We start from the raw sequence: 13,863 nt of genomic DNA, 5'->3' as shown, positions 1-13,863 counted from the left end.
CCCCCCCGCAGCTCTCTGGGGACCCTTCTCCCTTCCCTGTGTGATGAAGGCTCATTCTGGGTGGCTGTGGGGTTGGTGAATTCTCTGGGGTCCTGGTACCAGTGCCAGCCCCTCCCCTGCACCCCCAGGTCCTGCTGCTGTGGCAGGGTGGGTGAGGAAACCCCAGTTTCCTGTTTCTGGCTACTGAGGGTGTGGCTGTGGGGGAGGGGCTGCCTTCCTCCTTCCCGCTGGGACACTCCCCTCTGGGGGACTGAGTGAGGTGGGGCTCTAGGGGCGGGGCAGCCTTGCTGGGGAGTACAGCCTGTAGGGAGTGGCCGCAGCCACTGCGACTAGGGCTATGAGTTAGCCTGTGTGGAGTTTGCATCCAGTGCAGCCGCCAGCCTTCAGCAGTCTGTGTGCCACGAGGGGTTGCCCAGAGCAACAGCACCTGGGGGCTGAGAGACTGAGAGTCAGGGGCCGGCAGCACCATGTCTCAGCATCGGCTCCGGGTGCCCCAGCCTGAGGGCCTGGGTGGCAAGAGAACCAGCTCTGAGGACAACCTCTACCTGGCTGTGCTCAGGGCCTCTGAGGGCAAGAAAGGTAGTGGGTACACCCTCTGGGCAGGGCAGGCCTCTGCAGCAGAAAATAATGTTTTCTGTGGCAGGAAGCCCTTGCTCTAGGTGGGAGGTGTGGGCATAGACTGGGGGTCTGGGTTTGGGGCCAGACTCAGATGGAGGGGCCAACTGCCCGTGCTCAACACAGATTGGCTTCTGAGACCTTAGTGTGGGATCAAAGTGGCAGGGAGGGGAGGCCCATTGCCCTGTCAGGTGGACACAGCTTCCCCTACAGTGCCCCATCAGGGCCTAGCCCTGGCCCTGCTGTGTCCCCGTTTAGCCTCATGTAGAGGCAGTGTGTGGGGTGGGACAGGCTTTGACTTGTGCGCCCTGATGCAGCAGCTCTGGACCTCCCATCTTCTTGGGAGACAATAGGGAGATTGAGCAGAGGCACTTTGGGCCTAGCCCCCTGCCTGGACCAGGGCTGCTGGGCCTGGGTATATGAGGTCCTGGCCGTGCCGGAGGAGGAGGGTTTATGTGATCTGGGAGAGGCCTGAGGTGGGCACCAAGGCGGGGGCTGTTGCAGGGCCTTCCTCAGGCAGGATCTGGCCAGCCAAACTTTCATGTCTGCACCATGGTCACCTCTTGGGGCCTCCCTGGGCTTTTCCCAGGCCCCAGCTTAACTGGACTTGTCTTCCCCAGATGAGCGGGACCGTGTGCAGAAGAAAACCTTCACCAAGTGGGTCAACAAACACCTCATCAAGGTTGGTGGCACCTGCTTGTGAGTGGAGGAGGGAAGGGTGCGGCAGATGGCCCCTGCCCCAGGGTGTCCTCCACTGCTGCATTCCCCTTTCATCTCTGAAACCTGTTATTTTCTGTCCTCTCCTCCCACGCTCCGCTCCGTCTCTTTCCTTCTCTTCCTTTGGTCTCTGCTGTAGCACTGGAGGGCAGAGGTAGGTGCTTAAGCAGAGGCATGAGCATGCTTCATGCCCCTGCCTCTTTCCCCTTGGTGCCAGTGCCCAGTACTTTTCTCTGCCCCTGCCTCTGGGCTGTTGGTGGCCCTGGGGAATCTGTGGCCACTCTAGCCCTGCTGTTCCCACAGGCCCAAAGGCACATCAGTGACCTGTATGAAGACCTTCGCGATGGCCACAACCTCATCTCTCTACTGGAGGTCCTCTCTGGGGACAGCCTGGTATGTGCCCCTGCCCTTTTCTGTGGTCCTGCCAGCATCACCCTCAATGCCCCTGCCTGCCTTACCTCCCTGAGGTCTTTCCTGACTGCCCAAACTGTGTCTAGCTCAGCCCCCTCCTGCCTTCTCCTTGGAAGCAGTCCCCCCACTGTGCCTTCACGTCCAGGGTGTTGGCATCACAGCTGACAGCCTGGCTGGGGAGTGGCCACCACCCCTGTGCTATGGGCTGCTGTCTTCTGCATTGGAGTCCTAACACAGTAACCTCATGCTCTGCTCTGCTTTGGTTTCTCTGCTGCTTGGACTCTGAATCTTGACCTCTGCCCTTTACCCTTTGCTCTGCTCTGGCTGGGCAGCCGAGGGAGCGGGACGTAATCAGGAGCTTGCGTCTGGTGAGTGGTTGTGCCCGTTGGCCACAGAGGCACATGGGCTCCCTGAGACGGTGGAGCCCAACTCACCTGGGCTGGCAGCTAGTCTGGCCCGACCCACTCCTGGCTCTTGGGCGGGTAGATGGCTGTGCTTCAAGCTGCCTGCTGTCCTGCCTGCTGCTGTACCTGGGTCTGGGCCTGGGACCCATGAAAAGAAGTGGCTGCCATCACTGGGCAGGAGGACACACCTCCAGTGCCACTGCCCTCCACCCACAGCTTCCTGGCTATTGTCTTCTCCCCACCCCCTTCCTTCCTTCCCACAGCCTGGGTTGGTTTCCCAAGCCCCTGCTGGACCTGGGCCCAGGCCCTTCCTGGCCCCTGGGCTGATGGCCTCCTTTTTGCAACTGGGGAGGGTGCATCTGGGATGTTTGAGGGGCTGCTGACCCATTGGGGAAGACCTTGGTTTCGTTGTTGCAGCTGCTTTGGGGGTACTGGGGGGATGGGGCTGGGACTGCAGCTGCCATGTTGATGTTGACTACGCCATGCCTCCTCTCAGCCCCGGGAGAAGGGGAGGATGCGCTTCCATAAGCTGCAGAATGTCCAGATTGCCCTGGACTACCTCCGGCACCGCCAGGTAAGGCTGTCAGCCAGCTACAGGCTGTAGACCCCAGGTACCCTTCCTGAGATGCTGCCCAGTGAGCTGTGACTGAGAGCTATTTGCCCACAGGTGAAGTTGGTGAACATCAGGAATGATGACATCGCTGATGGCAACCCTAAGCTTACCCTAGGCCTGATCTGGACAATCATCCTGCACTTCCAGGTAAAGTGGCTGCCCCTAGATGTCTCTGGGGTTGCTGTGGGCTCTTTGACTGGTTAGCTGGCTTGATTTCTGGCTGGGGTATGCTCAGGAGGAGGTGTTTTCCTATTGGGCTGGCTTGTAGCCTGAAGGCTCAGGCTTCTCTCCAAGACCTGCCTATCCTGTGCCCTCTGGCCCCAGCTAGGCAGGGCCGCAGAGCCTCCTTGGAGAAGAATGTGTTCTCTCCTGGCTGCCCTGGGGAAGCTTCTGGAGCTGCAGGGCCTGCCCTGGCTGACTCACCATTGCCTGTGCTGGCCGCACAGGAAGCCACAAATCTGAGATCTAGGCAGAAGAGCTAGGCTGGCACCGCAGCTGAGTCACAGGCGGGCAGGCCGGCAGACATTAGGGATAGGTTGGCCAGATGTACTGACAGCAGGCAGACTGGCAGACCCAGGCCTGAGATTGGACAGAGTGCCAGGCATACATCCTGCCCAGCCCCCAGAGACTCCCCACCCTGGCCTACAACCAGAGAGGAGGCCTTGAGCTGTCCCCACATGCCACCTCAACAGCCTTTTCTAGGTTTGGGGGTTCTGGGAAGGCTCTGGGGGTCTTCAGCTACCCTTCTTGTGCCTGCTGTCTACCAGCTGTACTCTGTACTAGTCTCTGGATGTGGAGGGTGTATCCCAGGCTTCTCTAGCTAAGGAGAATCCAGAGTGTCTACCACGTGGTGTTAGTGGGGTTGGGGCACTGACTTATTCTGTGGCAGTTGCTGGCTGCAGTGGCCCGGGCTTTTGGTCTTCCATGTGGTGTATCTCAGTGGGAAAGAACCCTGGGGGCCCCACTGTACCTCACCTGGGGCCTGGTGACCCCTATATACCCTAGTTGGGTGCTGAGCCACCCCTGCTCCCATGCAAGTGATCATGGGTATCACACAGGGTGGCCAGCTGGTCAACCTGGGTGGCCAGAGCTAAGCCTCTGCTTCTGTTTACTGTGTGGGGCAGATCTCAGACATCCAGGTGAGCGGGCAGTCAGAGGACATGACAGCCAAGGAGAAGCTGCTGCTGTGGTCACAGCGCATGGTGGAGGGCTACCAGGGCCTGCGCTGCGACAATTTTACTTCCAGCTGGCGTGATGGCCGCCTCTTCAATGCCATTATCCACCGGCACAAGTACGTGGCCCCAGCAGGTGGAGGGGGGCTGTGGGTCTGGGGCACCTCAGCTGGGCAACTTCAAACAAGTCAGGGCAAAGAGGGTGGCAGGAGGGATGTCTGCCACTGATGGGAACTTGGCGCCTGCAGGCATGAATGCCAGCCAGCCAGCCAGCCACCTCTGCGAGGTGCCAGTGAGCAGGCCCAGCCCCATTCTTCCTGAGTTCTTAGGAGCACCACTGTTCCTTGAAGCCTGTAGGACAGTGAGATGCTGGTCCTGCTCATGTGGACACCTCAGAAGGGGCCTGACAGGCAAGGAGGCTTCAGGGAGCCCAGGTTGACTGTATCCCTACTCAGTGCACTGCATCTGTGACTATCCCCACTATAAGCCTCTGGGGCTCTTGGAGGGTGGGGCAGTGGGGTCCATTCAGGTCTGTCTGTGTGGGCAGGATTGGGGTGTTAGTGTGTGTCAGATTTTTCAGGGTAAGTATGGGGTTGGGACTGTGTCTGCCGGGGTGCGTGAAGGCCCAGCCTGCCTCACCTGCGCCTTCATCCGCAGGCCCATGCTCATAGACATGAATAAGGTGTACCATCAAACCAACCTAGAGAACCTGGACCAGGCCTTCTCTGTAGCAGAGCGGGACCTAGGAGTGACTCGGCTTCTGGACCCCGAGGGTAGGAGCTGCTGGCCCTCCTCCCTTCCTCTTCCCCTTCCCATGTCCACACAGGCTCTGTGACTCTGTCCTCCCCTACAGATGTGGATGTCCCTCAGCCTGATGAGAAGTCCATCATCACCTACGTCTCGTCCTTGTATGACGCCATGCCCCGTGTGCCGGGCGCCCAGGATGGGGTGAGGGCTAACGTGAGTGATGCCCCAGGGAGGCTGGGGAGCGTGTCTTGAGGCCCGTTGCTCTCCAACAGCTGCTCACTCATGTGCTCACAGGAGCTGCAGCTTCGATGGCAGGAGTACCGGGAGCTGGTGGTGCTGCTGCTGCAGTGGATACGGCACCACACTGCTGCCTTTGAGGAGCGCAAGTTCCCCTCCAGCTTTGAAGAGATTGAGGTGCGCCCATCCACTTGGGCCAGGGTCCTGTGTCTGCCTTGGCAGGGCTGCTGACAACCCTTGTCCCCACAGATCCTTTGGTGCCAGTTCTTGAAGTTTAAGGAGACAGAGCTTCCAGCCAAGGAGGCAGACAAGAACAGGTCCAAGGGCATCTACCAGTCCCTAGAAGTAAGTGGGTGTGCCCCAGGGTGGTGAGTAGGGTGTGCTGTAGGGAGGTGACTGGGGTGCCCCTGAGTGTGGTGAGTGGGGCATCCCCTGGGGAGGTGAGGTGAGTGCAGCTCCCTAGAGACCCAGGGCCTGGGGTCCCCTCAAGAGTGTGGCTTGAACTTTTGGGACCAGGGCTGTTTCAAGTTTGGAGGTGCTAGGGACCTCGGGGCCCAACACTCTCACCATTTGCAGCTTGGGCCTTATTAGTTCTGTCCCTGATCTTAGGGAGCCGTGCAAGCAGGCCAACTCAAAGTACCCCCTGGCTACCACCCCTTGGATGTGGAGAAGGAGTGGGGCAAGCTACACGTGGCCATTCTGGAGCGGGAGAAGCAGCTTAGGAGCGAGTTTGAGAGGTAGGTGTGGGGAGGCTGCTGGTGGGTGGGGCCTTGTGGTGGCAGGGAAGCCACCCCAGGGTGAGTCACTGCCTGGGGAGGAAATCCCCCCCCAGGCTGGGGAACCCAAGCTCCAGAGTTCCTGGCCAGCAGGACAGTGGGCCCCAGGCAGGCAGGGAAGCCAGAGCAGAGGGGAGCTGCTCTCTGGCCAGGGGGCATGGTGGGCCCACCAGCTCACAGTCTCTGGTCTTGTGTTTTGGGCTGCAGGCTGGAGTGTCTTCAGCGCATTGTGAGCAAATTACAGATGGAGGCTGGGCTTTGCGAGGAGCAGTTGAACCAGGCCGACGCCCTTCTGCAGTCGGTGAGGGGGAGGGGAAGGAAGGAGTGAGGGGCGGGCTTGGGAGGTGGGAGGAACCCCAAGCCAGTCCTGCCCTGCAGCCAGGGCTCTGACTAACTGGGCTCTGTGGGCAGGGTGGGGCACTGGGAGGGAGAAACCAGGCCTAGCTCCTCCCCACGCAGGGGCGGGGGCAACTGTGATCTCCTGCTGTGGGCAGAACTGGCCTCTTTGTACCAGGCAGGGCACCAAAGAGGCTGCTCTGCCCTCTTGCAGGCTCACCCCATCCCAACAGCAGCTTAACACTAGGGGAGGGGTGGTGGGGAGATGCCCAGTCCTACTGCTGGCTGAGTGTGGGGGCTCAGAAGGTGCAGGGCTGTCTGTGTGGATCTGGGCAGGATCCCACTGAGAGAAGTGACAGTGTGGATAATGGTGGATGAGGCCCAAGATCCCGTGAACAAGCCTGTAAAGGACCTCGGTCCTTGGATCTAGCAGGATTCCTTTGGACAGAAGCCTGACCCCTTAGAAAGCTAGCCTGTATAGATATGTGGACAAGTTTGTCAGGAGCATATGTGGGGATCCCAGGGCAGTGGGTAAACTGAGGCCTGGGTTGTAGGCTGGGGAAGTGGGTGAAGGGGGCTGCCTTGACTGATGACCCTGTGGCCAGACTTGGAGTCACAGATGACCACCTTGCAGGATGTCCGGCTACTGGCCTCAGGCAAGGGGCCACAACGGGCAGGGGAGGTGGAACGGGACCTGGACAAGGCAGATGGCATGATCCGGCTACTGTTCAATGATGTGCAAACCCTTAAGGATGGGCGGCACCCGCAGGGCGAGCAGATGTACCGCAGGTGGGGTCCGCCTGTGCCCTTCCCAGGGAGCCTGGGTTTGGGATCCTGGGTTTGGGAGCCTGGGACCTGTCTGAACCCTCCTGACTCCTCTGCTGACTCCTCCCAGGGTGTACCGCCTGCATGAGCGCCTGGTGGCCATCCGCACCGAGTACAACCTCCGGCTGAAGGCAGGCGTGGCAGCCCCTGTGACCCAGGTGACCCTGCAGAGCACACAGAGGAGACCCGAGGTGGAGGACTCCACCCTGCGCTACTTGCAGGACCTGCTGGCCTGGGTGGAGGAAAACCAGCGCCGTGTGGACAGTGCTGAGTGGGGTGTGGACTTGCCCAGTGTGGAGGCACAGCTTGGTAGCCACCGAGGCCTGCACCAGTCCATTGAGGAGTTTCGGGCTAAGATCGAGCGGGCGCGCAGCGATGAGGTGGGCAGCATCCTTGGGTGGGCTGTTAGGTGGTGGGCAAGGGCCTGGTCCCGGCAGTTCTCATCCTCCTTGTCTCCTACAGGGCCAGCTTTCCCCTGCCCCCCGGGGTGCCTTCCGTGACTGCCTGGGTCGACTAGACCTGCAGTATGCCAAGCTGCTGGTGAGTGGGGACCCGGCGGGGACTGGGGAGGTGGGCAGGCAGCAGTCTGCTAACATGCTCCCTGCCTGCCCGCAGAACTCCTCCAAGGCCCGCCTCCGGTTCCTGGACAGCTTGCATGGTTTTGTGGCAGCTGCTACCAAAGAGCTGATGTGGCTGAATGAGAAGGAGGAGGAGGAGGTGGGCTTTGACTGGAGTGACCGCAATGCCAACATGGCTGCCAAGAAGGAGAGCTACTCGGTGAGTCTGTCTGGCCTTCCAGAACCCTCCTGCATTTGCCCACACCCAGCCCCACTGTTGGGAGTCTTTGGGTGGCCAGTCAGTTCCAGCTCAGGCTCCATGGAGGCTGGCACAGGATTTGGATTGTGTTTGTTGGAAGATTATAGACCCCAGTCTGCCTCCAACACTATTCCTGAGACCCTCTTCCCTTGCATCAGGCCCTTATGCGTGAACTGGAGCTGAAGGAAAAGAAAATCAAGGAGATTCAGAATACTGGAGACCGACTGCTGCGAGAGGACCACCCTGCACGGCCTACAGTGGAGGTGAGGTGGGACTGCAGGGCTGTGGGGGACCAGCACCGGCCCCCAGATGTTGGGGGCCGTGGGGCAATACCATGGACGCTTAGGTGGAGGTAGGGCTGTAGGGGGCCCCCATGGGCCCCAAGGGATCTACCGTGGGTCAGAGGTGGGGAAGGAAAGGCGCTGTGGGAGGCCATCTTGGGCCCCAGGTGGGTGGGGAGAGGGATAGGGACCACCCTGGTCCTAGATGGGGTATGTGGGGAGGGGATGGGGTACTATGGACCTCCCTAGGTCCCACGTGGGGGATCTGAGGAGGTCCTTGTCCTTCAGTCTTTCCAGGCAGCCCTGCAGACCCAGTGGAGCTGGATGCTACAGCTGTGTTGCTGTATTGAGGCTCACCTGAAGGAGAACACTGCCTACTTCCAGGTGAGACCCCTGCCTCACCATGGCTCAGCTGCAGCACTCTGAAGGTGCCTCCGGACCACACTTGGCAGTAGGATTGGCCCTGACTGCTCGCCCTTCCCTGATTGCCCCCATGTTTGCCCCTGACTGCTCGCCCTCCCCCGATTGCCCCACTTGCTTCCTGCACTCAGGAGTCCTCCCCAGTCCTCTTGGGCTCTGCTACTCCTTGCCTTAAGCCTTGGCCCTTCAGTCTGCTCCCCACTTCTGGGGCCTGGGGCATCCCTGCATGATCTTCTACTTCCCTGCTCAGTTCTTCTCAGATGTGCGAGAGGCTGAGGAGCAGCTGCAAAAGCTACAGGAGACATTGCGAAGGAAGTACAGTTGTGACCGCTCCATCACTGTCACCCGGCTTGAGGACCTGCTGCAAGATGCCCAGGTGAGGCTGAGGCAGGCAGGAGCACAGGGACAGACTGACTTGGTGTGGGCTGCATTGGTGCCTAGGAGTTGGGGATGGAGGACCAGCAGAGGCTGGGGAGGTCTGATGAGGGTGGTGGGTGTGTGATGAGCTGAGAGGCTGGTGGCAGGTTGCTGCCAGGAGCTGGTGTGAACTCCCACCCCTATAGCCTACACAGGTGGAGGCCCAAGTTAGTGGCTATCACCAGTCCTGTGATTGGGCATGAATGCTGGTTTTCTGGCCCCCATGACTGGAGTAGGCACAGGCTACATGGTTGTGGAGGGCTGAACAACAGCTAGTCATGGTGCCTGCATGCAGGGGTGAGGAGCACTTGGGGCCACAGTGCTTTGGGTGAGCAGTAATGGAGGGAAGAGTGAGAGGCAGCTGGTTCTGTAAAGTGCTATTCTGTGAAGGCTGGGACTTCAGTCTCCATGTCAACCTGAGAGAAGGTAGTGCAGCTGCCAGCTCACAGCCTTGGACAGTCCCTTGGTGAGGTTTGGTTGGACAGGAGGAGGTAAGTGACCTGCTCCTAAAAAGGGAGGAAGGAGAAGAGAGCCACCGCAGGGGCGAGAGTATAGCTAGGCTGGACCCCTTTCCCTGAAGGACATAGTGGGTGACCTGGGATAGGGGTAGGGCATCCAGTCCAGATCCAGGGAGTAGGATCTGCTTGGGGCCCAGGCCCTGGAGCCTGTCCCAGCCATACCTCCTGCCTCCAAGTGTCCCACCGCCAGCGTCAGGAAGGCCCCACAGTCCTGGCAGTCCCCTGATCCTGGAGGTGCTGGGGTGTCTACTGCTTGCTGGAGGTAGATATGCATGTGTCGACCCTGAGCTCTGCTCCTCTCCACAGGATGAGAAGGAGCAGCTGAATGAGTATAAGGGGCACCTCTCTGGCTTGGCCAAGAGAGCCAAGGCCATTGTGCAGCTGAAACCTCGCAACCCGGCTTACCCCATCCGAGGCCATGTGCCCCTGCTGGCTGTATGTGATTATAAGCAGGTGGAGGTGAGGGCTGAGCCAGGTGGGGCGGTCCGACTGGAGGGGGTGGGTAGAGGCATGAGCATGACCACATTGTCATCACCTCTGGCTGTTCCAGGTGACTGTGCACAAGGGTGACCAGTGCCAGCTGATGGGCCCTGCTCAGCCATCTCACTGGAAAGTGCTTAGCAGCTCTGGCAGTGAGGCTGCTGTGCCCTCCGTGTGCTTCCTTGTGCCCCCACCCAACCAGGAAGCCCAGGAAGCCATCACCAGGTGGGTGGCCTATGGGGTCCTTGACTGGAAGGGGTGGATAGTGGGGCAGGGCCTCAAAACCCTTGACTGTGACCCTGACCTGCCAGGCTGGAGGCCCAGCACCAGGCCCTCGTTGCACTGTGGCACCAGCTGCATGTGGACATGAAGAGCCTTCTGGCATGGCAGAGCCTCAGCCGTGATGTGCAGCTCATCCGTTCCTGGTCCCTGGTCACGGTATGACTGCCCACTGGCCATGGACATTCTGGGGGAGAAGAGGAAGTGGTGTCCTGTGGGGAGCCAGCGAGCCTCATCCCACGTTAACCCCCATGTCCACCCCCAGTTCCGCACATTGAAGCCTGAGGAACAGCGCCAAGCCCTACGCAGCCTGGAGTTGCACTACCAGGCCTTCCTGCGGGACAGCCAGGATGCTGGCAGCTTTGGGCCGGAGGACCGGCTGGTGGCAGAACGCGAGTACAGCTCTTGTAGCCGCCATTACCAGCAGCTGCTACAGAGCTTGGAGCAGGGTATGGGGTGGGCATGGCTGGTGTATGGGCAGGGCAGGCAGGCAATGGACCCAGCAATCAAGTGACCAGAACGTGTCCTCAGGTGAGCAGGAGGAGTCTCGCTGTCAGCGCTGCATCTCAGAGCTCAAGGACATCCGGCTGCAGCTGGAGGCCTGTGAGACTCGCACTGTGCACCGTCTTCGGCTGCCACTAGACAAAGAGCCTGCGCGGGAGTGTGCCCAGCGCATCGCCGAGCAGCAGGCAGGCGCTGTCCCCTTTCTCCTCGCTCTGCTTCTCCATCCCACTTTACCCCTCCCTCAGCCTTCAGGGGGTGCTTTGTGTTGGGCTCTGCTCATCAGGGTGTCCCCACCCAATCTTTCCTCAGAAAGCGCAGGCTGAGGTGGAAGGGCTGGGCAAGGGGGTGGCCCGACTCTCAGCCGAGGCCGAGAAGGTCCTGGCCCTGCCTGAACCGTCACCTGCTGCCCCGACTCTGCGCTCAGAGCTGGAGCTGACCCTTGGCAAGCTGGAGGAGGTCCGCAGCTTGTCTGCCATCTACCTGGAGAAGTGAGTGACTGCGAGCGCCGGGCTGGGCCAGGCTCTGGGGAGGCCTGTGACGTCAGGGATATTCTGAGCAGAGGAAGGACAGAGTGGTTGGATGAGTTGGGGACATCGAATGACTGGGCTGGGAGGTGGTGATCTCGGACTGGCATGGCAGCTGTGGGGGTGGCAGAGAGTCCAAGTCTGATGTTTGTGAGGGTTTTGTGTGTGTGTGTGTGTGTGGTGTGTGTGTGTGGTTCTGGGGATTGAACCCAGGGCCTTATGTGTGTGAGTCAAGCACTTTATCAACTGAGCTGTGTCCCCAGCCCAACTCTGAAGTTTTTTTGAAGATGGCTCCCACAGGGTGTCCTGATGATGTTTTGTGGGATGTGACGGGGAGAGAAGGGTGGAGGGGATGGGTGCTCCTGACTGATCTGGGGAGACTTGGAGGGTCAGCAGGCAACTCAGTGAAGAGTCGGGGAGATGGGGTTAGAGCAGAGAGTGGTCCAAGTTGTGAACAGAAGGGAGTACAGGTAGAGGGAGGACTGAGGAGGAGCCTTGGCTCCCAGTGTGGCCCAAGTCTGGAGGAAGAGGAACACCAGGAAATGGCCCAGGATGGAAAGTTCAGAGGAGAGAGAGCCTGCCTCACAGAGGGCCTCTGTGATTTTGAGAGAAGGCTTTCTTGATGGAGGCTGGGGAGGAAGACCTAGGAGGAGCTTTGGAATGGAGACAGTGGGTAAGAGAGTCGAGGGACTGGGCAGAAAGGGGCTCCCCTGGCTCCCCACTCTCCTCCCATCAGGCTCTTCCCAGAGCTCTTGGTGATGTGAAGGGCCTGTGCCGGTGCTCTGCCGCTTCCACTTGCCCTCCGGCCCCACCCCATCCCAGCCTCTTCTATTCTGCCTTTGCTGCTTACTTCAGTGCACTTTAACGCAGACACATAAAAAGTCACACATTCGTAGGAATTAATCTTCAGAAGTGTAAGAAGAGATCTCTCTCTGTCTCTGCCTTGTCCATCCTGACTCCAGGGCCTTCAGCGTTTATTCTGGCATTTATTGCTGACTGTATTACAAATAGGGCTTCTGCCCTTTGTCTTCCCTTTAGTCACAAATACCAACACACTATTTGAGAGAAATATCACTGTTGGGTATGAGGTCCCCCTCAGCCAGTCTGGATTTTGCTGGAGTACTGAGAACTAACTACACTCTCAGGGGGCTGGGGCTGCAGCTCAGTGACAGAGCGCCCATCTTGCACGTGTGAGGCACTGGGTTGGATCCTCAGCACCATATAGAAATGAATAAGATATTGTGTCCAACTACAACTAAAAAAAAAAAAATACAAAACTGACTGCCCCAGGATCTTGATGTCTGCTGTTCCTGGCTGGAGCATCTGCTCTGCAGGTCTTCAGGCTGGAGCTTTAAGTAGCTCTGTGCCAAGATTTCTCTTCAAGTTTCTTGTTCTCCTTGAAATCTGTGACCACCGGGATTAGCTGACCAGCAGGGTTCTGCTCAGGTTGGGTCTGGGCTTGCCAGAGGCTCTAGTTTCCCCACCTAGGTCTTATTTCTAGAGCCTACCTGCCCTGGCTGTGATCCCCACTCTCCCTGCCAGGCTCAAGACCATCAGCCTGGTGATCCGCAGCACTCAGGGGGCTGAGGAAGTTCTCAAGGCCCATGAGGAACAGCTTAAGGAGGCCCAGGCTGTGCCTTCCACCCTCCCAGAGCTCGAGGCCACCAAGGCTGCACTAAAGGTACTGTGCCAGGGTTTGTGCCTCACCGGGGGCAGGGAGATAGCGGGGGGCCCCAGCTGAAGCAGCACCCACCCCTCTTGTGCCCAGCAGAAGCTACGGACCCAGGCAGAGGCTCAACAGCCTGTGTTTGATGCCCTGAGGGATGAGCTGCGAGGGGCGCAGGAAGTGGGTGAGCGGCTGCAGCAGCGGCATGGTGAGCGGGACGTGGAAGTGGAGCGCTGGCGTGAGCGGGTCACCCAGCTGCTAGAGCGCTGGCAGGCAGTGCTGGCCCAGACTGACGTGCGGCAGCGTGAGCTGGAACAGCTGGGCCGCCAGCTGCGCTACTATCGTGAGAGTGCAGACCCACTGAGCGCCTGGCTGCAGGATGCTAAGCGGCGGCAGGAGCAGATCCAGGCTGTGCCGATGGCAAACATTCAGGCTGTGCGAGAGCAACTGCGTCGGGAGAAGGTAGGCCAGGGTCTGGGAGAGGCAGGCGGTAGGGTGTGTCCTGTAGCTGTCTGTGCTGACCACCAACCCCTTTCAGGCCCTGCTGGAGGAGATTGAGCGCCACGGTGAGAAGGTTGAGGAGTGCCAGAGGTTCGCCAAGCAGTACATCAATGCCATTAAGGTGAGGCCTCCAGCCATCTCCACCAAGACCCCCATCCCAGGACACGCTGGCCAGGCTGGTAGACCTGGGGCTCTGGACTTGAGCCTGGGCCATGCTGGGAAACCCACCCTATAGATTGGTGTGGGGGCAGGCATAGGCAACGAGGGCAGAGCAGATGGCCAACCATACCATGCCTCCCATAGGACTATGAGCTCCAGCTGGTCACATACAAGGCACAGCTTGAACCAGTGGCCTCCCCAGCCAAGAAGCCCAAGGTCCAGTCTGGATCAGAGAGTGTCATCCAGGAGGTAGGATGGGGGCAGGCCAAGACTAACCTAGATGAGGACTGGGTGGGCCTTAGGGTTGGGCAGAGCTGACTGCTGTTGCCCTTCCTCCTCAGTATGTGGACCTGCGGACACGCTACAGTGAGCTGACCACGCTTACTGGTCAGTACATCAAGTTCGTCAGTGAGACGTTGCGGCGCATGGAGGAGGAGGAGGTATG

At 59.5% G+C, this 13,863-nt stretch overlaps 1 protein-coding gene across 30 annotated transcripts in view; it reads left to right on the top strand.

Annotated features, from left to right (window-relative positions):
* The window catches only part of Plec (plectin), a 57,652-nt gene that overhangs the window by 31,925 nt on the left and 11,864 nt on the right, over window positions 1–13,863 (top strand). For 9 of the 30 annotated variants that reach the window (XM_048802308.1, XM_048802309.1, XM_048802310.1 and 6 more), the window contains 31 exons: window positions 1,236–1,297; window positions 1,472–1,486; window positions 1,636–1,725; window positions 2,076–2,111; window positions 2,644–2,721; window positions 2,815–2,907; window positions 3,885–4,051; window positions 4,590–4,705; window positions 4,786–4,892; window positions 4,974–5,093; window positions 5,166–5,261; window positions 5,526–5,653; window positions 5,900–5,993; window positions 6,663–6,817; window positions 6,924–7,233; window positions 7,316–7,393; window positions 7,469–7,630; window positions 7,828–7,932; window positions 8,239–8,334; window positions 8,621–8,746; window positions 9,612–9,764; window positions 9,856–10,010; window positions 10,097–10,223; window positions 10,330–10,513; window positions 10,596–10,753; window positions 10,878–11,056; window positions 12,635–12,773; window positions 12,864–13,220; window positions 13,297–13,380; window positions 13,563–13,667; window positions 13,760–13,858. In XM_048802308.1, the coding sequence (XP_048658265.1) occupies window positions 1,236–1,297; window positions 1,472–1,486; window positions 1,636–1,725; window positions 2,076–2,111; window positions 2,644–2,721; window positions 2,815–2,907; window positions 3,885–4,051; window positions 4,590–4,705; window positions 4,786–4,892; window positions 4,974–5,093; window positions 5,166–5,261; window positions 5,526–5,653; window positions 5,900–5,993; window positions 6,663–6,817; window positions 6,924–7,233; window positions 7,316–7,393; window positions 7,469–7,630; window positions 7,828–7,932; window positions 8,239–8,334; window positions 8,621–8,746; window positions 9,612–9,764; window positions 9,856–10,010; window positions 10,097–10,223; window positions 10,330–10,513; window positions 10,596–10,753; window positions 10,878–11,056; window positions 12,635–12,773; window positions 12,864–13,220; window positions 13,297–13,380; window positions 13,563–13,667; window positions 13,760–13,858 (3,974 nt within the window). Of the gene's footprint in view, window positions 1–293; window positions 580–1,235; window positions 1,298–1,471; window positions 1,487–1,635; window positions 1,726–2,075; window positions 2,112–2,643; window positions 2,722–2,814; window positions 2,908–3,884; window positions 4,052–4,589; window positions 4,706–4,785; window positions 4,893–4,973; window positions 5,094–5,165; window positions 5,262–5,525; window positions 5,654–5,899; window positions 5,994–6,662; window positions 6,818–6,923; window positions 7,234–7,315; window positions 7,394–7,468; window positions 7,631–7,827; window positions 7,933–8,238; window positions 8,335–8,620; window positions 8,747–9,611; window positions 9,765–9,855; window positions 10,011–10,096; window positions 10,224–10,329; window positions 10,514–10,595; window positions 10,754–10,877; window positions 11,057–12,634; window positions 12,774–12,863; window positions 13,221–13,296; window positions 13,381–13,562; window positions 13,668–13,759; window positions 13,859–13,863 lie in introns of those variants that run through there. The other 21 variants (XM_048802307.1, XM_048802321.1, XM_048802323.1 and 18 more) reach the window with 7 other exon arrangements.

Source organism: Marmota marmota, unplaced genomic scaffold, assembly GCF_001458135.2.
Source record: "Marmota marmota marmota unplaced genomic scaffold, marMar, whole genome shotgun sequence".
Lineage (NCBI taxonomy): Eukaryota > Metazoa > Chordata > Mammalia > Rodentia > Sciuridae > Marmota > Marmota marmota.
The sequence above is the reverse complement of the archived record's forward strand: the minus strand, read 5'-3'. Positions and strand labels throughout refer to the sequence as shown.